At 50.9% G+C, this 23,726-nt stretch overlaps 1 protein-coding gene across 3 annotated transcripts; it reads left to right on the top strand.

Annotated features, from left to right (window-relative positions):
• The first annotated feature begins 1,476 nt into the window (after positions 1-1,476).
• On the top strand, positions 1,477-22,576 carry ADCK2 (aarF domain containing kinase 2). Of its 3 annotated transcripts, XM_064361143.1 has the most exons (8): positions 1,477-2,433; positions 3,098-3,244; positions 7,567-7,695; positions 9,529-9,624; positions 14,261-14,512; positions 16,425-16,553; positions 17,909-17,962; positions 21,988-22,576. In XM_064361143.1, the coding sequence occupies exons 1-8, from the start codon at positions 1,501-1,503 to the stop codon at positions 22,126-22,128; spliced, it is 1,881 nt and encodes a 626-aa protein (XP_064217213.1). In that variant the 5' UTR covers positions 1,477-1,500; the 3' UTR covers positions 22,129-22,576. The 3 variants fall into 3 exon arrangements, with proteins under 3 accessions (XP_064217213.1, XP_064217246.1, XP_064217283.1); XM_064361176.1 differs by lacking the exon at positions 7,567-7,695; XM_064361213.1 differs by lacking the exon at positions 14,261-14,512.
• Positions 22,577-23,726: the final 1,150 nt, after the last annotated feature.

The raw sequence follows: 23,726 nt of genomic DNA, 5'->3' as shown, positions 1-23,726 counted from the left end.
ATCTGGCTGGTCTTGAACTCCTGACCTCATGATCTGCCTACCTGGGCCTCCCAAGTGCTGGGATTTCGGGTGTGAGCCACTGCGCCTGCAACTCTGTGGAGAGCAGAGTTTTTAAGGACAACTTGGTGGGTGGGGGAAGGCCAGTGAGTGGAGAGTGCTCATTGGTTGTGTCAGAGATGAAATCCCAGGAAATTGAAGCTGTCTTCTTGCACGGAGTTAGTTCCCAAGTGGAGGGCCACAAGATCAGATGAGCCAGTTTATCCATCTGGTTGGTGCCAGCTGATCCATCAAATACAGGGTCTGCAAAATATCTTGAGCACTGATCTTAGGAATAATTTAGGGAGGGTCAGAATCTTGTAGCCTCCAGCTGCCTGACTCCTAAATCATACTTTCTAATCTTGTGGCTTTGTTAGTCCTACAAAGGCAATCTATTCCCCGAGCAAGAAGGAGGTTTAAGAAAGGGCTGTTATGGGCTGCCAACGGTGGCTCACATCTGTATTCCCAGCACTTTGGGAGGCCGGGGCAGGTGGATCGGAGGTCAGGAGTACAAGACCAGCCTGGCCAAGATGGTGAAACCTGGTCTCTACTAAAAACTACAAAAATTGGCCGGGGCGCGGTGGCAAGCACCTTAATCCCAGGTACTTGGGAGCCTGAGGCATGAGAATCTCTTGAACCCAGGCGGCAGAGTTTACAGTGAGATGAGATCGCGCCACTGCACTCCACCCTGGGCGACAGATTAAGGCTCCGTCTCAAAAAAATAACAACAAAAAAGGGCTGTTATCGTTGATATTGTCTTTGTTTTAAAGTATAAAGTATAAACTAAGTTCCTCCCAAAGTTAGTTCAGCTTACGCCCAGGAATAAACAAGGACAGCTTGGAGGTTAGAAGCAAGATGGAGTTGGTTAGGTCAGATCTCTTTCACTGTCTCGGTTATAATTTTGCCATGGCGGTTTCAACCTGGTGGCTGACCCCGTCCCACCCATCTCCCGTGCCCCTCCCCTCCACCACAGCCCTCAGTGCCCGGGTTCCCTGCACCTGCACCCCCTCACTCGCCCCTACGCTCCGCCCCCAACGCTCCGCCCCCAACGCTCCGCCCCCCTCCCCCCCACCCCCGCCACCGTACCCGCCTGCCAGCCACCCCGGGGATCTCGCACTGGCCCCTGGGCGCGCGGTGACCCTGCGACTGCCCGGTCTCTGCCTCCGCCCACGCGGTCCCCTCGCTCGTCGCGCGCACCCGGGGCCTGGCTTCGCGTGGGTCCTGGCTCCTCCCGTTCCGCAGTCGGTGCCGCCTGACAGCCCCTTGGGCGCAGAGCGGCGGGTGTCGGGCGGGCGCTTCCGGCCTAAGGCCCGGCGAGGTGTGGGCGCGATCGGGGCCGGAGCCGGCGCGGATGGGTAGCTCCGTCCCCGGGGGCAGGGCCGGGCTTCGGCCTCACCGCAGCCTCGCCTGAGCGGGCGCTCCCGAAGTGGAGGGTGGGCCGCCTGGGCCGCGGGCCTCTGGAGGATGGTGGCGCCCTGGCGCGTCTCCGTCAGGGTTTTCCTGTCGCACCTGAGGTGTTTCGAGCTCAGACAGGGACTCGGCCTCCTGAGGCCCTCCGAGTGCCCTCGCGATGCCAGGCTCTGCTGGCTTCTGCTGGGCACTTTGCCCAAGCTCGTCTCCACCTGCGGGGACGTGGGTGAGGGGGCCCCTGACGTCCTGGGTCGGCAAAGGGTCCGCTGGAGCGGCGCGGCTGGCGCTGGGCCCGCGGAGAGCCTCCCCCGAGCGGGACCGCTGGGCGGCGTCTTCCTGCATCTCCGCCTCTGGCTTCGTGCCGGAGCTCTGCTGGTGAAATTCTTCCCCCTCCTTCTCCTCTACCCCCTCACCTACCTGGCTCCCAGCGTCTCCACGCTCTGGCTCCACCTGCTTCTGAAAGCCACCGAGACCTCAGGCCCAACCTACATCAAACTGGGCCAGTGGGCCAGCACCCGGCGCGATCTGTTTTCCGAGGCTTTCTGTGCCCAGTTTTCCAAGCTGCATGTCCGAGTGACCCCCCACCCGTGGACTCACACTGAGCGATTCCTTCGGGAGGCTTTTGGGGAGGAATGGGGGGACATCCTCTCTTTTGAGAACCGGGAACCTGTGGGCTCAGGCTGTGTGGCCCAGGTGTACAAAGCATACGCCAACACTGCATTCCTGGAGATTGACAGCGTCCAGAGACTTGACAGGGCCTCCTGTCCGCCGCCCTCCTCAGAAGCTGGGGCAGTCAGGGGGCTGAGAGAGCTCTTTGGATACCTTGGAAATGGCCGGAAACCTCCAGGAAATCTCGCAGACCAGTCGTTTCTAGAAAGGCTGCTCCTCCCTAATGCTGACCTGGTTGGATCAAAAGCAGGGGCGTCTCAGGCTCCCGTCCCTGGCTACCACCCTGAGCCAGGTCACCTTATCCCCGTGGCAGTGAAAGTAAGTGCTCTGAGAGCTCACAGCTCACCTACCCACTGAGCTTTCCCAGATCAGAAACACCCGCCATGCAAATCGCCCCCATGTTTATATTTGCCTGACCAATATCTGAGTGCTTGTTTTTTTCTTTCTTTTTTTTTTTTTTTGAGATGGAGTTTTGCTCTTTTTCCAGGGTGGAGTGCAATAGCGCGATCTCGGCTCACTGCAACCTCCCGCTCCCAGTTCAAGCGATTCTCCTGCCTCAGCCTCCCTAGTAGCTGGAATTATGGGCACCCGTCACCAAACCCAGCTAATTTTTTGTACTTTTAGTAGAGATGGGGTTTCACTATGTTGGCCAGGCTGGGCTCAAACTCCTGACCTCAGTTGATTCACCCGCCTCAGCCTCCCAAAGTGCTGGGATTACAGGCGTGAGCCACCACGCCCGGCTCTGAGTGCTTATTTCAAGCACGCTGTTTCATTTCTTGGCTTGAAGTGGAGGTGTGAATAGTTTGATAGAGGAAAATGAACAGGATCTGGAGGTTGCTTGGGTTGCTTGGGTGCTGGGACCACATCTTCCTTCCTTTGATGAGAAGCCACTTGGCTCTTTCTTGGATGGTGGGACCCAGCCCTGGCTGGGTAAAATGTATCCAGTGGATTCTTCCTGTCTCATGGTTCCTCTTTCCGACAGGTGTTGCACCCTGGCCTGCTCTCTCAGGTGCATATGGACCTGCTGCTGATGAAGATTGGCAGCCGAGTCCTCGGACTTTTGCCAGGCATCAAGTGGCTTAGCTTGCCAGAGATTGTGGAGGAATTTGAGAAGCTGATGGTCCAACAGGTGAGTTCTCCTTCCCTCAGCTGTAAATAGCACCTAACATCGTTCTTGCCATTAGCTGCTGCTTAGTAAATGTTGAATAATTTTGCGGTATGTCATAGCTCATGTGGTATGTTAGAGTAGGTAACACTAGCTGGTAAAACAACAACACTGAAACCTCAGTGGCTTCATGGAATGAGGTCATTTCTTGCTTATATCAAAGTTCTGGTGGGCATGGTGGCTCATGCATGTAATCCTAGCACTTTGGGAGGCTGAGGTGGGTGGATCATTTGAGGCCAGAAGTTCCAGATTAGCCTGGCCAACATGGTGTAACCCTGTCTCTACTAAAAATACAAAAATTAGCCCAGCATGGTGGTGCATGCCTGTAATCCCAGCTACTTAGGAGGCTGAGGTATGAGAATTGCTTGAATGTGGGAGGTGGAGGTTGCAGTGAGCTGAAATTATGCCACTGCACTCCAGCCTGGGCGGCAGAGCAAGACTCCATCTCAAAAGCAAAACAGAAATAAAAAACAAAGTTCTATGCAGGTGAACTGAGGCAGAGAAAGGGAGCTTTTTGTTTTATTATTTTAAAAATAGAGACAGAGTCTTGCTATGTTGCCCAGGTTGGCCTTGAACTCCTGGGCTTAAGTTATTCTCCCTCCTCAGCCTTCCCAAGTGTTGGGATGACAGACCTAGGCCACTGCACGTGGTCAAGAGAGGGAGCTCTACTCCCTAGTTTCAGGGAACTCAGTTGCTTCCCAAGGTTGGCATTGCCTTCTTCAATACGTGTCATCTGGGGTCAGTGTGGATTGGAGGGAGAAGCCAGGGAGGGTCACTTAAGAGATTTTGTGGCTAGGTCTGGAAGTGGCAAACATCACTTCTTCCCTGTCCACTGATCAGAGCTTTAACCACATAGGCCCAATGTAACGGGGAACTTGGGAAACACCATCTTCCTTTGTGCTGGGGAGGAAAAGGAAATGATTCTGGTGAAGAATGTCTAGCATTATTTCTGCCATAATCAATGACTCCAGAGTGAGAAAATAATTAGCAAAGTCACACACTGTGCCTTTGTTTTGCTTTGATTCCAGGGCAAATTGAGTCAACAAGGACCTCCTTCATGCTCAGGGCCCTGGGGACATTTGTATAAGGGGCCAGACTTAGCAAACACACTGGGGCGGTCGGGGCTCCATGTCGGCACCTGTTGGCTCCTTGGTGGGTAGTGCAGGAACTGGCAGGTTTTCAGAAGCAACCTGCTAAGACTTTGTTTAGAGCCTCTGATTTAAGATTTTAAGTCCTAGGGATTCATTCTAATGTTTAGGAAGTCTCTTAGTCTGTTTAAACAGAATCCCATAAACTAAGTAGCTTACAAACAACAGAAATGTATTTCTTGAGGTCCTGGAGGCTGAAAATTCCAGATCAGGGCATCGGCAGATTCTGTGTCTGGTGAGGCCCCATTTTCTGGTTCATAATTGGCGCCTTCTGTGTCATCACGTTGTGAAAGGGGCAAGGGCTCTGTCTTGGGTCCCATGTTTTTAAAGCCGCTAATCCATCCATGCAGGCTCTGCTCTCATGACCTTATCAGCTGCTAAAGGCCCCGGCTCCTAATACCATCACCTTAGGGCTTAGCATTTCTTTCTCTTTTTTCTTTTCTTGAGACATAGTCTCTCTCTGTTGCCCAGGCTGGAGTGCTGTGGTGTGGTCTCGGCTCACTGCAACCTCTGCCTCCCAGGTTCAAGCAATTTTCCTGCCTCAGCCTCCCGAGTAGCTGGGATTACAGGCACCTGCCACCACACCTGGCTAATGTTTTGTATTATTAGTAGATACTGGGTTTCATCCTGTTGGCCAGGCTGGTCTCCAACTCCTGACCTCATGATCCACCCGCCTTGGCCTCCCAAAGCGCTGGGATTACAAGTGTGAGCCACCATGCCCAGCCAGGGCTTAGTATTTCAACACAGGAATTTTGGGGGGACACAAACATTCAGACCATAGCTACAGAGCAGTGTAATTTGATAACAAAAGCAAATTAAAACAGAGAAGATAGCATCAATTCCAACAACCATCTCTGCATTTATTCCTCTCAGTCCTGCCACTCATCTGAGTTTCAGTTCTCCTTGCAGAAATCTGGCAGACATGGTGTGGTTCCATCATTCAAACTCTCATCTCTGAATCACACCCCATTTGCCTTAAAAATCAGCTCTTCCTACTAAGCCTCTCTTCATCTCTCAGTAGTCCTATCACGTTCCTAGGCTGGAAACCTTAAAGCTGTGGGTCTGGGTGTAGTATATGATTGTCTCTCTGTTCATTTATAAATTTATGTAACAGTGACTAAAACAGCCCTCCCTTGAACTGGGGAGATAGAGGTTGCATTGAACCGAGATTGCACCATTGCACTCCAGCCTGGGCAATTGGAGCAAAATCTCCGTCTCAAAAAATAAATAAAGAAAGAAAGAAGGAAGGAAAGAAAGAAAGAAAGAGAAAGAAAGGAAGGAAAGAAAGGCAGGCTGGCAGGCTGTTAGGGCTGAGAATGGTGGTTCATGCCTATAATCCCAACACTTTGGGAGGCTGAGGTGGGTTGGATTGCTTGAGGTTAGGAGTTTGAGACCAGTTTGGGCAACATGGTGAAACCTCATCTATACCAAAAACACAAAACGTTAGCCAGGCATGGTGACGCTGGCCTGTAGTCCTAGCTACTCAGGAGGCTGAGGTGGGAGAATCGCTTGAACCCAGGAGGCAGAGTTTGCAGTGAACCATGATCATGCCACCATACTCCAGCCTGGGTGACAGAGTGAGACCCCATCTCAAAAAGAAAAAAAAAAAAGACAAGAAAAAACCTCTGTGAGAAGCTGGTAAACAAAGAAAACAAGAAAGAAGACAGTCAGGACTGGGTGAGTGGCTCACACCTGTAATTCAAGCACTTTGGGAGGCAGAGGCAGGTGGATCACTTGAGGTCAGGAGTTTGAGACCAGCCTAGTCAACATGGTGAAACCCTGTCTGTACTAAAAATATAAAAATTAATCAGGTATGGTGCACACTTGTAATCCTAGCTACTTGAAAGGCTGAGGCAGGAGAATCACTTGAACCCAGGGGGGTGTTAGCCAGTCTGGGATGTCGAGCACTATATGAAGTTGGGTGAGGCCAGATCTTAGGTGGTAAAGGAAGGGGAAGGTGCCATGAGAGATGGACCTGGACAGAGAAGTAAGGGCCAAATCATGACCCACCTGGATGCCATTCTAAGGAGTACAGACTTTACCATGCAGCTGAGGGATGGGAGAGGGAGGATGGGTCACATAAGGAGCACAGCCTAGGCACCTCTGTGCTCAGCTGACTGGACATGAGGGTAAGTGCCTTGGGAGTGGCACTAGGGGAGAGGGACTGATCTGAGGGAGATGAGGGCTGCAGATCTGATGGCATTGGGCTGTTGCTGTGCGCGGAGGGGAAGAGAGAAGGTGTGATCTGAGGACTCAAAGGTGACTGAGTGTGTGTGAAGGGAAATTGCATTTAGACATAGAGCTTCAGGATCTCTGGGCTCCCACCAGGCCACATCCAGTTGTTGTTGGATACGTCACTCTGGAGGCTGGCATGGAGGTCTGGCATGGGGATCAAGCTACTGTGAGAGGAGGCACCGGCTGAGGGCTTGGTGGATGTCAAGGGGGCGCACATGCTGGCTGTGGTCAGGAGCAAGGACATCAGCTCCTGGGGGCACAGGAGACCTGGCAAAGACAGGACACTGAGAGGCAGCAGGGGTGCCAGGAGAGTGAAGGGCAGGCGCCAGGGGAAGAGCCACCACATAGAGCTGGGTGAGCAGTGGCACCAGCCCCGGAGGCCCACGGAGGTTGATGGTAAACCTGGAACTGGTCCTTTGCGTCTCGTGAATGGTGGTTGGAGAGGGTAGTGGTGGCAGTGTCAATGCGGTAGGTGCAGAACTGGCCATGAGATGGAAGGGCAGTCCTGTGTGGAAGTGACCACAGCGCGCTGGCCCCAATGGAAGGACAGGACTGGGGGCTGGGCCTGGAGAAGCCAGACCCCAGAGAGACGGGGAAGGGATCAATGGGCTGTTGTGAGGCAGGCGAGTGGCAAGGGAGAGAGTAGCAGAGAAGCAGTGCAGCCCAAAGCCCACCAGGACACCTGCTATCTGCACCCTCCAGGAGTTCACACAGATGTGGGATTGCTGGGGCAGGGTGTAGCCCATGGATGTTGCCTCCTGAGTTTCTGGGCGAGTCCTGCGGGGCAAGCTGGTCGGGAAGGTGGGGTGGATCTCATGACTTGCCAGCTCCTTGGCATTTCAGATGTCACTGTGCCTGTGCCCAGACTAGCCCTCATCCTTTCTGTCCACCATTTCTCTGTAGATCGACCTGCGTTATGAAGCTCAGAATCTAGAACACTTCCAGGTCAACTTCCGGAATGTGAAAGCTGTCAAGTTCCCCACCCCTCTGCGCCCCTTTGTCACCAGGGAAGTCTTGGTAGAAACATACGAAGTAAGAGTGGTGGCTTTGCCTGGCCATGCCTTTCACTTGCCATCGCAGTGGGCCCATCTCCAGCCCACAGAAAGGCTTCAGTCTGGAGAGAGGATGGGATTTGTGTCTGTAAAGCTGTGAGGAGCTGGGACCTCGGGGGGAGGTACTGTTGTAGTGAGGTGGCTGAGAGCACTGGGTGTGGCCCGACCCCCTAGATTTGAAAATCTGCTCTGCCATTTTATTAGCTGGTGACCTAGAAAACAGGCAGTAGCTCCTGTCTTAGAGGATTGTCTCAGGAGGAAATGACACATTGAATTCAAAAGGAGGAGGAGTTGGGCATAGAGAAAGCGCTCAACCTTGTGTTATGTCTCTTGCCCTAGCTATCCTCTATTCTAGTTCAGCATTTGGCCTTCTTTTTTTTTTTTTTTTTTTTTTTGAGACTGAGTCTCACTCTGTTGCCCAGGCTGGAGTGCAGTGGCACCATCTCAGCTCACTGCAACCTCCACCTCCCGGGTTCAAGCGATTCTCATGCCTCAGCCTACCAAGTAGCTGGGATTACAGGCGTGTCTCACCACACCAGCTGGCTAATTTTTGTATTTTTAGTAGAGATGGGGTTTTGGCATGTTGGCCAGGCTGGTCTCAATCTCCTGACCTCAAGTGATCTGCCCGCCTTGACCTCCCAATGTACTGGGATTACAGGCGCGAGCCACTGCACCCAGCCCAGCCTCCTCTTTACAGATAGTGATAATGAGATTCAGGGAAGTGACATGAACTGCCCAGTGTTCCTAGCTGTGTTACTTAACCTCTTTAGCAAACTTAACCTTGGGTAAGTTACTTAACCTCTCTGGGCTTTGGTTCTTTTATTTGTTAATTAGGGATAATGAGATCTATCTCCATGGGTTGCTTTGACAATGTTTTGTTTTTTTTTTTCTCTGTTGCCCAGGCTGGGGTTCAGTGGCATGATCTCAGCTCACTGCAGCCTTCACCTCCTGGGCTCAAGTGATCCTTCTACCTCAGCCTCCCGAGTAGCTGATACCATAGGCATGAGCCACCATGTCCAACTAATTTTTGTATTATTTTGTAGAGACTGGGTTTCGCCTGTTGCCTAGGCTGGTCTCAAATTCCTGAGCTCAAGTGATCCTCCTGCTTTGGTCTCCCAAAGTGCTAGGATTATAGGTGTGAGCCACAACACTTGGCTATTTTTTTTTTTTTTTTTGTAGAGATGGGGATCTCCTCACATTGCCCAGGTTCCTATTGGCTGATTCTTGCCCAGAAACTGGCTTTCCGGTGCCCATCCCTATCTTGCTCAGTGTCAGTAGCAGAGTTGATAGGTTTCCTTTCCAATAAACCTATGTGACTTGTCATCCTTCTGATAGCTGTTATAGAAGGGAATGTAAATAAGTTCAAATCAATGCATGGATGACAGATTTTTGTTTTGGTTTTAGACGGAGTCTCTGTCACTCAGGCTAGAGTGCAGTGGCACACTCTCAGCTCACTGAAGCCTTGACTTCCCGAGCTCAGGTGGTTCTCCCACCTCAGCCTCTTGAGTAGCTGGGACCACAGTTGTATACCACGACACATGGCTGATTTTTGTTTCACCATGTTGTCCAGGCTGGTCTTGAACTCCTGGGCTCACGTGATCCGCTTGCCTTGGCTTCCCAAGATGCTAGGATTATAGGTGTGAGCCACTGCACATGGCTGACTCACAGATTTATAAGGGGTTCTAGGAAAGGAGAAATTCTTCAGGTTACTTCTCAGTCAGGGGGAAGGCAGTGCTCTGGTGCTATATGGGGGGAGGAGCCGACATCACAGTCTGGCTAGGATTAAGCTGTTCTCTCCCTGGTCTTTCTGAAGGAGAGCGTGCCTGTGTCCAGTTACCAGCAGGCAGGAATTCCTGTGGACTTGAAGAAGAAGATTGCGCGGCTGGGGATCAACATGCTCCTGAAGATGGTGAGCTTGTGGCCGGAGCAGGCTCAGGCCCATCACGTGGTCAGCTTGCAGATGGGGCGTGGTCTGGGACTCTGGCTATCTGGGTGGGAAGGAGAGCCAAGCAGCAAGCTGCCAGGTTGAGAAAGTCTGTTCTAGAAAGAGTAGAGGCTTCCATAAATGTCCATATGTCCGCAGTGTCTATTAAGTACTTTTTTTTCCCTTTTTTGAGATAGAGTCTCACTCTACTGTCCAGGCTGCAATGCAGTGGCAAACTCTCAGCTCACTACAGCCTCAACCTCTTGGGCTCAGGTGATTCTCCCGCCTCACTCCTCAGCTTCCTGAGTAGCTGGGACTGTAGTCATGAGCCACCAAGCCTGGCTAATTTTAAAAATGGTTTTGTAGGGACAGGGTCTCAGTATGTTGTCCAGGGCAGTCTCGAACTCCTGGGCTCAAGCGATCCTCCCACCTTGGCCTCCCAAAGTGTTGGGATTATAGGCATGAGCCATTGCTCCCAGCCTCTTAATTACTTTGTCAGTGGCTCAGGCTCTGTGTGCTGTGGGAAGAAGGATAACCATGACCCAGTTCTGCTGGGGTTACCTGTAGTTTAGCAAACAGCTGAGACAATATCATATTTTAAATACTGCTTTGCTCATTTGCTCAGTAAATGTTTATTGAGCACCTACCAGGTGCCTGGCACTGAATTAAGGTCTGGGGTTACAGTAGTGAGCAAAACAGACACAATTACAATGCTCATGACATACTCTTCATTGGGAAAACAGGTGACAACGAAGTAAATGATTTATAGGAGTGAGTCCAGTGTGCCAAAGGGTCATTTAGGAGGGGCCTGTGCCAACCCAGGGATTCACTCAGGAAGTAGCTCCATCTCAGCTGCAGTGTGAAGGTCTAGGTGTCACTGCATAAGGACAGGTGGCAGGGAGTTGTCCAGAGAGAACAGCCTGTGCTGAGGCCTGGGGTGAGCTACTGCATGGTGCCCTTGGAGAGATGAAAGCACTTAGTATGGCTTGGAAGAGAGTTTGATGGAAGGGGCAGTGATTGCTGAGGCTGAGGAGGTGAGAGGGGCCTGATCATGAAGGATCTATCAGTCTGTGAAAGAGTTTAGACTTTAATCCAAGGGCAGATAAGTTTATTTTGAAGCTTTTTGCCTTAACTTTTGAAATCCAATAATATTTATATATAAAGTGCTCAGATCTTAAATGATGCTTAGTGAATTTTTAAAAAGCATCCCAGTGCCCAGATTAAGACATAGGAGAGTTTTGGCCGGACGCAGTGGCTCGTGCCTGTAATCCCAGCACTTCAGGAGGCTGAGGTGGGGATATAGCTTGAGCCCAGGGGTTTGAGACCAGCCTGGGCAACATGGTGAAACCCTGTCACTACCAAAAAAAAAAAAATACAAAAATTAGGGTGTGGTGGCAGCATGCCTTTTGTCCCAGCTACCCGGGAGGCTGAGGTGATATCACCTGAGCCCAGGAGGTGGAGGTTGCAGTGAGCCAAAATCATGCCAGTGCACTCCAGCCTCAGAGACACAGTGAGACCTTGTCTCAAAAAAACAAAAAACAAAAAAAACAAAAAACAAAAAAAGGACATAGGAGAGTTTTAGGCTGAGGAATCCCCTAATTAGGAGGGCTGTCACAACCTCATGTCCGCTGTGGAGTTGGAGGGGGAGGGGGAGACGACAGGCAGGGGAGCCAAAAGGTAGATTTGATTCTTGGACGTTTAAACATGTTCAAGTGTTCCCACCTCCTAAGAACTCTTAGTAGGTTTTGTCTTTCCCGTATCTACCAGTGAGGATTCTGAAGGCCTCCCCAGCTGAAGAGGAGCCTGGCCACATCCGGAGGGAATTCTTTGTTTCACAAATGCCAGAGCTGTGGTTTACCACAGGGAGGTTTTGTCTATTGGAGACACCTGGCGATGTCTGGAGACATTCTTTTTTTGTTTTTTTTTTTAAGATGGGGTTTCACCATTTTGAGCTCCCGACCTCGGGTGATCCACCTGCCTTGGCCTCCAAAGTGTTTGGATTACAGGCGTGAGCTACCACACCCGGCCGATGTTTGGAGACATTTTTGGTTGTTATAGTTGGGGGTCGGGGGTGCTACTGTCACCCGTTGGGAAGAGGCCAGGAGCTTACCACCCCAGAGTGCAGGGACAGCCATTCTCACCCCCAGCAATAGACTGAGAAACCCTGGGCTGGAGGGATAGAGAAACTTATAGGCACAGGGACAGGATTTGGTGGTGTTTCCATGGGAAACCTTCTATTTCCTTGTGAACTAAGAGGGGCTGTTGTTCTCTGCTGGGAGTAGGATGCAGAGGGTCATGGGACATGAGGTTTTTTTATTTTTATTTATTTTTTTAATTTTTTTTTTTTTTTTTTTTTTTTTTGAGGTGGAGTTTCGCTCTTGTTACCCAGGCTGGAGTGCAATGGCGCGATCTCGGCTCACCGCAACCTCCGCCTCCTGGGTTCAGGCAATTCTCCTGCCTCAGCCTCCTGAGTAGCTGGGATTACAGGCACGCACCACCATGCCCAGCTAATTTTTTATATTAGTAGAGACGAGGTTTCACCATGTTGACCAGGATGGTCTCGATCTCTTGACCTCGTGATCCACCCGCCTCGGCCTCCCAAAGTGCTGGGATTACAGGCTTGAGCCACCGCGCCCGGCCTATTTTTTTAATTTTTAAAAATTATTTTTATTTATTTTTTTTATAAAAAAAAGACAGGGTTTCACCATGTTGGTCAGGCTGGTCTTGAATGCCCGACCTCAGGTGAGTCACCTGCCTTGGCCTCCAAAGTACTTGGATTACAGGCATGAGCCACTACGCCTGGCCGGGACACGAGGTTTAAAGAGAACAGAGAGGTTTGAGATTGCTGCCCTGGGACTAGAAAGAGCTACTTGGGGCCAGGCGTGGTGGATCATGCCTGTAATCCCAGCACTTTGGGAGGCTGAGGCAGGTGGATCACCTGAAGTTGGGAGTTCGAAACCAAACTGCCCAACATGGAGAAATCCCCGTCCCTATTTAAAAAAAAAAAAAAGCTACTCAGGAAATGTGAATGGTTGTCAGGAGGCATCAGGCCATCTTGGTGTTGGAGAGGCAGAGGGGTATTTTGCCTATCTGCAGTGTAGCCTGGGGGTTAGGAGCCCAGAGCAGGATTTGTCTAGGTTCAAATCTCAGCTTCCAGTTTACTAGTTGGGGGCAGAGAGCAGTGTCTGGGGTAAGCTACTTAACCTTTGTCCTCAGGCTTCTTATCTTTCAAAAGAGGATAAGAAGTGACTTCCTCATAGGGTCACCATGATGGTAAAGGAGTGGAAATTCCTAAGAAGCCTCAGTGAGCCCTAAGCCACGCTGGTTATAGTGGCCATGGTTGGTAGTAATCGTGGCCCAGCATTGCTAGCAGCTCCCATGCAGGAGCAAAGGAAGATCTTAGATTGTCGGGGGTCTGGTCTTCCTGGTGGTTGGGACAGAGGACAGTGGTTGAAGGAACAGATAACAGGAATGGGTGACAGAGTTGAGGCAGATAGGGAGGAAGAATAACCAGATCTCAGAGGCAAAGAATTGAGGTAGGGAGGACCCAGGCATGTGGTGAGAGCTGGAGAATGAATCAGGAGTCAGAGATAGAGCTGTGGGTGGAGGCACGTCTGGAGTCCCCACAGCAAGGGTGCTCAGAGCAGGTGGCATCCTGCAGGCTGACAGCAGGCAGGCACATGCACCCAAGGCTGAGAGCCATGCCGGGGGTGGGCTCAGGTAACTCTACTCCAAGGGGAGTCAGCAGCTCCCACCCTGCTGGCTCCTGGAGAAGTGGGATTGTTGGGGCACATCCAGGTTTCAGTTAAGTAACTGCAGTGAGAACCGGTGGCAAGAGGACTTTGTCCGCAGGAACAGGGCTCCAAGGGGGACAAGGGGGAAGTAGCCAGGGGAGAAGCAGTATGAAGCAGCACCAGGAGTGGAGAGAGGGTGAGGGGCCTCCAGCTCTGGGGTCAGGATCCCGGCATGAGACCCTAGGTAGGACTGAGGGCAAGGTTCCAGAAGATTCAGAACTTTAACTTAAAAAATTGAATTATAACAACATTCAATAAAGTGCATAAATCTTAAATTATGTTCAGTGAATTTTTAAAAGTATACCAGGCCAGGCATGGTGGCTCATGCCTGTAATCCCAGCACTTTGGGAGGCCGAGGCGGTGGATCACCTGAGGTCAGGAGTTCGAGACCAGCCTGACCAACATGGTGAAACCCCATCTCTACTAAAAATACAAAAAATAAGCCAGGTGTGGTGGCACACACCTGTAGTCCCAGCTACTTGGGAGGGTAAGGCAGGAGAATCACTTGAACCCGAAAGGTGGAGGTTGCAGTGAGGTGAGGTCACACCATTGCACTCTAGCCTGGGCAACAAGAGTGAAACTCCATCTCAAAATTTTAAAAATGCTTTTTACTTTGAAATAATTTTTCTTTTGAAAACTTTAACTTAGCTTGTCTTTGTGCAAATTCTGAGCTGACATCTATAAACAAGAGTGTCTATAGGACATGCACCTCTTTGCAGCTGTGATAGATTACTGGGAGATTATTGTCACTCTGGCAACTTTCTTTTTGTGTGGCTTGGTGGTGCTGTGGGGGTGGCTCAGTCATGAGCAGTGTGATCTCCTTCCAGATATTTGTGGATAACTTTGTGCACGCAGACCTTCACCCTGGAAACATCCTGGTCCAGGGCGCTGACGGCCTGTTCTTGAGTCAAGAGGCGCAGCTGCAGCAGGCAGACGCCTGTGACAGTCTGGTGGTGGCCATGCCGTCTGCCCTGCGCCCACTGCGACTGGTGCTGCTGGATGCTGGCATTGTGGCAGAGCTGCAGGCCCCTGACCTGAGGAATTTCCGGGCAGTTTTCATGGCTGTAGTGATGGGGCAGGTGAGACTCACTGGGACCACAGAAGTTGGCATGAATTTTCCTTTAATTAAAAAAATGGGCTGGGTGCATGGCGCGTACCTGTAGTCCCAGCTACTCAGGAGGCTGAGGTGGGAGGATCACTTGAGCCCAGGAGTTCTGGGCTGTAGTGTGTTATGCCAATCGGGTGTCCGCACTACGTTCGACATCAATATGATGACCTCCTGGGAGCAGGGGACCACCAGGTTGCCTAAGGAGGGGTGAACCGGCCCAGGTGGGAAATGGAGCAGGTCAAAACTCCCATGCTGATCAGTAGTGGGATTGCGCCTATGAATAGCCACTGTACTCCAGCCTGGGCAACATAGTGAGAACTCGTCTCTTATTTAAAAAAAAAAAAAGGGCCAGGCATGGTGGCTCACACCTGTAATCTCAGTACGTTGGAAGCCTGAGGTAGGAGGATTGCTTGAGCCCCGGAGTTCAAGGCCAGCCTGAGCAACATAGGGAGACCCTGTCTCTGTAAAAAATAAGAAAATAGGCTGGGCGCAGTGGCTCACATCTGTAACCAGCAGTTTGGGAGGCCGAGATGGGTGGATCACTTGAGGTCAGGAGTTTGAGACCAGCCTGGCCAACATGGCAAAACCTCGTCTCTACTAAAAATACAAAAATTAAGGCTGGGCGCGGTGGCTCACGCCTATAATCCCAGCACTTTGGGAGGCTGAGGCAGGTGGATCACGAGGTCAAGAGATAGAGACCATCCTGGTCAACATGGTGAAACCCTGTCTCTACTAAAAATGCAAAAATTAGCTGGGCATGGTGGTGCACACCTGTAGTCCCAGCTACTCGGGAGGCTGAGGCAGGAGAATTGCTTGAACCCAGGAGGTGGAGGTGTGGTGAGCCAAGATCGAGCCATTGCACTCCAGCCTGGGTAACAAGAGCAAAACTCTGTTTTAAAAAAAAAAACAAAACAAAAATTAGCTGGGTGTGGTGGCATGTGCCTGTAATCCCAGCTACTTGGGAGGCTGAGGCAGGAGAATCGCTCGAACCCTGCGGGGGTGGAGGTTGCAGCGAGCCAAGATGGTACCACTTCACTCCAGTCTGGGCGAAAGAGCGCATTTTCTGTCTCAGCCTCCCAAGTAGCTGGGATTACAGGCATCCCTCACCACACTTGGCTAATTTTTGTATTTTTAGTAGAGACAGGGTTTCACCATGTTGGCCAGGCTGGTCTTGAACTCCTGACCTCAGGTGATCTACCTACCTCAGCCTCCCAAAGTGCTGGGATTACAGGTGTGAGCCACCACATCTGGCCCTTTTTTTTTTTTTTAATTTAAAACAGCAAAATGCAGCCAGATGCGGTGGCTCACACCTGTAATCCCAGCACATTGGGAGGCTGAGGCAGGCAGATCACCTGAGGTCAGGAGTTCAAGACCAGCCTGACCAACATGGTGAAACCTCGTCTCTACTAAAATTACAAAAATTAGCCAGTTGTGGTGGCGGGCACCTGTAATCCCAACTACTAAGGAGGTTGAGGCAGAGAATTGCTTGAACTCCGGAGACAGAGGTTGCAGTGAGCCGAGATCGCGCCACTGCACTCCAACCTGGGAGACAGAGTGAAACTGTGTCTCAGAAATAAAATAAAATAGCAAAATGCAGGGCAGTCTCTACCTCCAAGAAGGCAAATGCAAAGCTGGGGTCTTAAGCTGGTTTGAAAATGTCCCCTGGGTCAAGGTTAAACGCTGAGGAGCAGTGCAGTGGGAGTGGGGGCATTCCTCTGTATAGGTTTGGGCAAAAGGAAAAAGTCACAGTCTGAGGAGGAAGAGCCGAAAGCAAGATGGCAGAAAAGTCAGGGGAAAGTGTGCTGAGATGAGAAGACACTTGGGCAGTGCATTTAGGTTTATGCTTGCTCCACTCCAAGTCCCTTTTCTGTTGCATCTTCCAGGGCCAGAGAGTGGCTGAGCTCATCCTGCATCATGCCCGGGCAAGCGAGTGCAGGGATGTGGAGGGGTTCAAAACCGAGATGGCCACGCTGGTGACCCAGGCCAGGAAGAACACCATCACCCTGGAAAAGGTGGGCAGATGACTTGTGGACAGGGACTAGGGTGTCCATGCCTGGCCCTGGGGCAGAGTAAATCCTGGGTCTAAGGGAGACCTCTTTATACAGGGTGTGAGTTTTAAAGCAGAAAAAGAACACCTCACATCTTCCAGGCATGAGGAGGCCCAGTGAAGTTCCTGGAGCTCAAGGGTGCCTCCTTGTCCAGTGACGTTTATGGGGCTGCAACTCCTTCCTCATCCAGAGGTAGCTGTTCATTTGGGGACAGCCAAGCACACAGAGAGTGAGGACTGTGGTCTCCAAGCAGCCAAATGATGTGCCCAATGTGCATGTCCCTTATTTAAACCCAAGCCAGAGCCTGCTTTGTATTTTACACACTGTTCTAGCAAACGTGACTGTTTTCTCCCCAAGTTCGTGACTACATTAGCAGGAATGAGTCAGACAAGGAATGGCCACTGGTACACTGGCCCTGCTGATCTAGTCTATCCAGGTGTGTGTGTGTGTGTGTGTGTTTTTTAATTTATTTTTTAAATTAATTAATTTGATGGAATCTTGCTCTATCCCCAGGCTGGAGTGCAATGGTGCGATCTTGGCTCACTGCAACCTCCACCTCCTGGGTTCAAGTGATTCTCCTATCTCAGCCTCTTCAGTAGCTGGGACTACAGGCGTGCACCACCACACCCGGCTAATTTTTGTATTTTTAGTAGAGATGGGGTTTCACCATGTTGGCCAGGGTGGTCTCAATCTCTTGACTTCATGATCTGCCTGCCTCGGCCTCTCAAAGTGCTGGGATTACAGGCGTGAGCCACCACGCCTGCCCTTTTTAAAAATATTTTTGAGATGGAGTCTTGCTCTGTCACCCAGATTGGAGTGTAGTGGTGAGATCTTGGCTCACTGCAACCTCCACCTCCTGGGTTTAAGTGATTCTCCTGCCTCAGCCTCCTGAGTAGCTGGGATTACAGGTGCCTGCCACCAGCCTGGCAAATTTTTGTAGTTTCAGTAGAGATGGGGTTTCACCGTGTTGGCCAGGCTGGCCAAACTCCTGACCTCAGGTAATCCGCCTGCCTCTACCTCCTAAAGTGCCAGGATTACAGGCAGGTGTGATTTTTGTGGTTGCTGCTGGTTGGGGTGGACGGGGCTCAAAGGCTTGTCCTCTGAAGGCCTCTGTGACCGAGTCCTGAGGTGGGAGTTGGGCTTGTGCTGTAGTAATCCTTTCCTAGTTTGTCAGATGGTCCCTTTTGCGCTCACTGGTATATGTGTGCCCTAGTGGGAGAGTAGGGTGGGATGCCAGGGATGAGAGTGTGTGGGTGGCGGGAAAGAAGCAGTTTTGGAAGGCTCTGTGGTCTGCATTAACCTTTATTTTGTTCTTCCAGCTTCATGTGTCCAGCCTTCTCTCCAGTGTCTTTAAGTTGCTGATGACTCACAAGGTGAGGGCCAGTCAGAGGGGGGGTCTCTGGGGAAGCTGGGACGGGGCAGGACGGGATGGGTGGACACGGGGCAGTGGGAGGTGCTTCTATTATATACATACATATTTTTTTTGAGATAGAGTCTTGCCCTGTCCCCCAGGCTGGAGTGCAGTGGCACAACCTCGGCATACTGCAGCCTCTGCCTCCTGGGTTCCAGTGATTCTCCTGCCTCAGCCTCCTGAGTAGCTGGGATTGCAGGCAGATGCCACCACGCCCGGCTAATTTTTGTATTTCTAACAGAGATGGGGTTTCACCACGTTGGCCAGGCTGGTCTCGAACTCCTGACCTCAGGTGATCCACCCTCCTCGGCCTCCCAAAGTGCTGGGATTACAGATGTGAGCCACTGCACCTGGCCTACTATATGTTTTGAAAGCATTTTTAGGAACAAGTCATTTGCAACAAGTGCTTTGTGGCACAGTTAGTCTGTGTATCTGTCAAGTCAGTGCAGTCTAAGTATCTGTGACATCTAAATGTAGAAAAGTGTATTTAAAAATGTAGACACATCCTACCTCTGGCTTTTCATGTCCTTCCCTCCTTGGTTCACATTCAAGATGCGTGTGTTAATGTAAGTCATGCTTAGCTCTTTCCTGGTAGAATGAAGTCCTGGGGTCCAGGGGCTACTTAAGAGGGTCATGTCTCGTGTCCTAGTGTTTTCAGAGGTCCTGGTGGGACCGTTGTGGCCCCTGCCTGGCTGCTGCCATCCATTAGAGGGAGCTGACCTTATGGTTCATGTTAGCCTGTGCCTCAGCTCTGTCGCCTTGTCATGGAGCCTAGTCTTGGGCACTCTTTAAACTAAGGCTGCTGGCCAAGGGCAAGCAGTGTTGAGGGCGGAGAAGGGAGGACTTCATCCGAAGATGGCCTTTTCCATCGTATCTCTTGAGGCTTTACAATCTAAGAAGGAAACGTTTCATGGAAGTGGCAGCATTTGGCAAGAATCATAACATAGAAGTAAGGGCCAGAAAAGAGCTTCCTGTCTGCTCTGGCCCCTTCATCCTGCAGTGGGTGTGCTGGAGGGCAGGTGGGCAGCTCATCTGGTTGACTTCACAACAGAGCCAGGCTTCGTTATAGGACCCAGGACCTAGGCCAGGTGCTGGCTTTGCTGCTCCCACAGCACTCTGCAATAGCCACACTCTTGGGACTAAACTGAGACACAGACTGAAGGGCCCCCAACGAGTGACAGGAGCAGTTAGGGCCCCCAGGAGTGACGGGAGGAGTTAGGGCCCCCAGGAGTGACGGGAGGAGTTAGGGCCCCCAGGAGCGTCGGGAGCAGTTAGGGCTGCCACTGGCGCATGTGTGAAGCTCACCATCTGGGAGAGGCCAGGTGCCTTCCTCACACGCAAGCTCAATCTCAGGACAGTGCCACAGGCCGGTAGGAGCCCCACTGTTTTGTCCCCACCAGGAGACGGAGGACGGAGGTTAAATAACTACCCACGTCCTGTGCATGGGGAAGCCACGGTCTAGACCCCCGTTTCTGTCACTCCAGAGCTTGGGTTAGCTTTTTTGGTGGGGTTTTTTGTTTGTTTTTAGTTTTTGGTGAAAAACTTTTTTGTGCTTTCCAAAACTTTTGACGAAGTTCTGTTGTAAAAACAGCTTAAGTGTTGCCTTTGTCTTAGGGGAAAGCCTCAACCATTGCTAGCAAGCGGCTCAGAGAGGAAGAGGAATGATCGTGCACTCTTGGTAGCTGAGAGCACAGGGCCTGGAGCAGGCAGACGAGGCTCGCATCAGCCCCTTTGCCCAGCAGCGCTGACCTGTGCCAGCCGTTCCCAGACCACAGGGCCTTCTCAAGGGCCTCCCAGCCCACAGAAGGCATGGTGATTGCACTTATAGGGCGGTGCTGTCGCCCCCTCTGCTTGCCCTATGGTACCTCACTTAGCTATGTAACATTTATTAGTTTATCCCCTCAGTGTTCCAAGAGGCAGGCACCAAAGCTGAGAGGCCGAGCAGCTCGCCTGTGGCCACGTGGCCCACGCCCCTGCCTGCTGCTGGCTCCTCCTGCCTTGGTGGCTCCCTCTCAACATCTCCTCACAGTTTGAGGCACAGTGAATGAGGGGCCTTGAATGTTTGCTGCTGCTGCTGCTGCTGCTGTTCCCAGGACGGAAGAGCAGACAGAGGCCCTAGGGTAGCTACTGCATTCTGAGCACTTTACTAGGCACTTAAGTTTGAAAACATATATATGTTTTTTGAGACGGAGTCTTGCTCTTGTTGCCCAGGCTGGAGTGCAGTGGTGCGATCTTGGCTCACTGCAACCTCTGCCTCCTGGGTTCAAGCAATTCTCCTGCCTCAGCCTCCCTAGTAGCTGGGATTACTGGCACACGCCACCACAACCAGCTTATTTTGTATTTTTAGTGGAGATGGGGTTTCTCCATGTTGGTCAAACTGGTCTTGAACTCCTAACCTCAGGTGACCCACCTGTCTCAGCCTCCCAAAGTGCTGGGATTACAGTCATAAGCCACTGTGCCTGGCCGCCTGGCCGCCTGGCCGCCTTGCCGCCTGGCCTCCAGTTTTTAAACATATGCCCTGAAGTGGGTTTTCTGTATCATATGGTATGTTTTTAGCTTTTGAGGCACTTCCCATAAGAGCTGTACCATTTTCCACGCCCACCAACAGTACACAAGGGGTCATTTCTCTCATCCTCACCAACACTTGTCCTTTTCTGTTTTGTTGGTAGTGGCCATCCTAATGGGTGTGAGGCGCTGTCTCATTGTGGTTTCATTGCATTTCTCTACTGGTTCATGATGTTGAACATCTTCTCATATGCTAGCTGGCCATTTGTTTATCTTCCTTAGAAGAAATCTCTATTCAGGTAGCACTTAATTTTTTTAAATAAAGTATTTGACAGTAATAGAGAGGTAAAATAATCTAATAATCCACACCAAGAACTCATCACCCAGCTTCAGAATGAAAGCATTCCCAGAGGTGCTGGAGCCCTGGGTTCCACCTGGACCAGAGCCTGTGTGGCTCGGGAGCCAAGCTGGAACTCCACAGCTGCTCATGGGAGCATGCTGCTTTCTCCCGGATCAGCCTGACCCCTGACAACCTTCCAGCCCTTAGTGGAGACAAATACTCTTTAATTTCTAACAAAGAATATTTTCCCATCAGTCAACCTTCCATTTCTTGACCTTCTGTCCACTTACAGAGCAGATTCCTGTTCTAGGTTTAAATCTGCCTCTATTCCTCCTCACCCAGTGACCTTGAGCAAGTCATTGAACTTCTCTGAGCCATAATTTCTTTCTCTATAGAATGGGGATAATGATGATACTTTTGAAGACTAGTTGAATAATCCATGTCAATTACTATTACTACTAATCTGGCTCTGAAGGGGTAGCTGTGCCCTTTTTGAGCAGTCAATTGTGTGTTGTCTCTTAAAAAAGCTATTGTAGGCCAGCTAACATGGCTCCTGCCTGTAATCCCAGCACTTGGGGGGCAAAGGTGGAAGGACTGCTTGGGCCCAGGAGTTCGAGATCAGCCTCATCAGCATTGCAAGACCCTCTGTCTACAAAAAAAGAGTCTAAGTCTCAGGAGGCTGAGGCAGAAGGATCCCTTAAGTCCAGGAGTTCAAGGCTGCAGTGAGTTATGATCTTGCCATTGCACTCCAGCCTAGGTGACAGTTAGACCTTGTCTCTAAAATATAAATATATACATAAAGGTTACTGTAGATTTTGAAGAATGACCTGTATTTAAATGTATGGTTTCTGGGATGTGTGTGAAAGATTTATTTGGTTTTCGTTCATACACACACGGACACGAACCTAGAAAAGTATGTGCCGCACCCCTAGATTTTTCCTTAGTGTATCTAGTAGATGGGAGGTTGGGCAAGTAGCGATGGTTGGGGAGATGATATGGGAGAGAAGAGAATGTCAGGTAGATGGTAAACATCCCGTGGGCAGGTCTGAGGGAGGCTGAGAGTGGACAGCAAGGTGATTATCCAGGACGCACGTCCCTGTATCGGCAGGTTCCGAGATGAACTGTTATGTTTTCTGTTCCAGGTAAAGCTTGAGAGCAACTTTGCCTCCATTGTGTTTGCCATCATGGTGCTGGAGGGGCTTGGCCGCTCACTGGACCCCAAACTGGACATCCTGGAGGCAGCAAGGCCCTTCCTCCTCACAGGCCCAGCGTGCCCCCTGTGATGGGGCAGTGGGCCTCTGTGGGCCCTTGTCAAGAGCTGGAGGCCGCTCCCAAGAGCCTCTCCTGTGGCAGCTGGGATGTTTTAAAAGTGGGACACCAGGCCGGGCATGGTGGCTCACGCCTGTAATCTAAGCACTTTGGAGGCCAAGGTGGGTGGATCACCTGAGGTCGGGAGTTCAAGACCAGCCTGACCAACATGGTGAAACCCCATCTTTAAAAAAAAAAAAAAAGTGGGACACCAATTCCAAATGTGGCCCTCCAGTGGTGGAAGGCACACCGTGGCTTCTCCTCTGCTTGGTTTGAGGATGTGTTCAAAAGCTTTGGGCCAATTAGGGAGTAAAAGGGAAGGGGCCCATCCATTCCATTGTGGAAGCTGGGCCAGGTGCCAGGGACACTCTCGTTCAGGGAAAATGTTCTGCAGAGGAGGATGAATAAATTTATTTTGTTTTCCTGTTTTTCTCTTTTCTTGACCTGCTATACTCCCTGGTCAGGTGGGTCCTGCTGGTAGTTCCCAGACTTTGATATTCAGGTTAGAAAATGCCATCAAGTCCTATTGACCCATGGTACACACACACCGCTCCCCCCACACATAATTTATGTATGTCACGCAAGTGCTCCCTGCCAGCATAATATACACTTAGGGCAAATTTCATTATACTTCAAATTACCTTCTTGGTAATTTTTAATAGTTTTTGACAACTACTTGCTAACTTATTACGAGGTAAAACAAAACTGATGAACGTGGCTGACACAGTGGGGACATGGGCGGAATGGCTTGGCCACTTCCTTAACATAGTCCTGGGCTCACATGCTAGTCTTGAACTATGGCTTCTCTGCCACAGTGTCTGCGCCTGTCCACGTGCAAGCATTAATTTTGAATATGAACAGAGTTAATATAACCAGCACATCCTCTTCTCCATGGCAGCACCTGGCAACACACTTGCAGTGACCACCGCCTGTACCTCTCTGCCAGGCCTAACCCTGGGCTTTCTTCTCAGAGCTGAGCTGATGTGGCTGGGTGGCAGACCAGGAGGGCCCTGGGGACAGCCTGGAGGGGGATATTTGTAAAGCTTAATTTCTCTTTTTTTTTTTTTTAGGTAAAATCGCATTTTATCCCTGCACCCTCATAGATTATGTCGCTTGTCCTAGAGATCACTAGGCAGAGAAGGGAGTCAGGCCCTTGTGCTCTCTGAAAGTCCTGCCCTGACCACAGGACTAGTTTCTTCCATTCTTCCCTTCTCCAGGATAAAGTTGCTCATTCCTGTCTCTTAGGGAGCAGTATGGTTTAGGTGCACAGAAATTCCTTTGGTGCAGTTTTTTCCAGGAAGGTGATGTTATTTTTTCCTTCCCAGGTCTTGAGGGGGCATTCAGAGCAGGTAAAGAGGGATTGGGACGGCTCCAGATGGCTGGGAGGAGGCACCCCAGCTGGTCATGCAGCCCCTTGTGCCAGTGCACATTCAGGTACAGTGTGGAGGCAGGAGAGGGACAAAAAGATGGCACACTCCTGAGCCTATGCCAACAGAGCTGGGCCTTTCCTTAAAGCCAGTGGATCGAATCAAGCCATTTGTGGCCTGTATTGTCTATTGCTGGGTACGAACCA

This window comes from Aotus nancymaae, unplaced genomic scaffold (genome assembly GCF_030222135.1).
Source record: "Aotus nancymaae isolate 86718 unplaced genomic scaffold, 86718_ANA_hifiasm-v0.15.2.pri h1tg000002l, whole genome shotgun sequence".
NCBI lineage: Eukaryota > Metazoa > Chordata > Mammalia > Primates > Aotidae > Aotus > Aotus nancymaae.
Note: the sequence above shows the minus strand (reverse complement) of the source record. Positions and strands in the feature narration are given on the sequence as shown.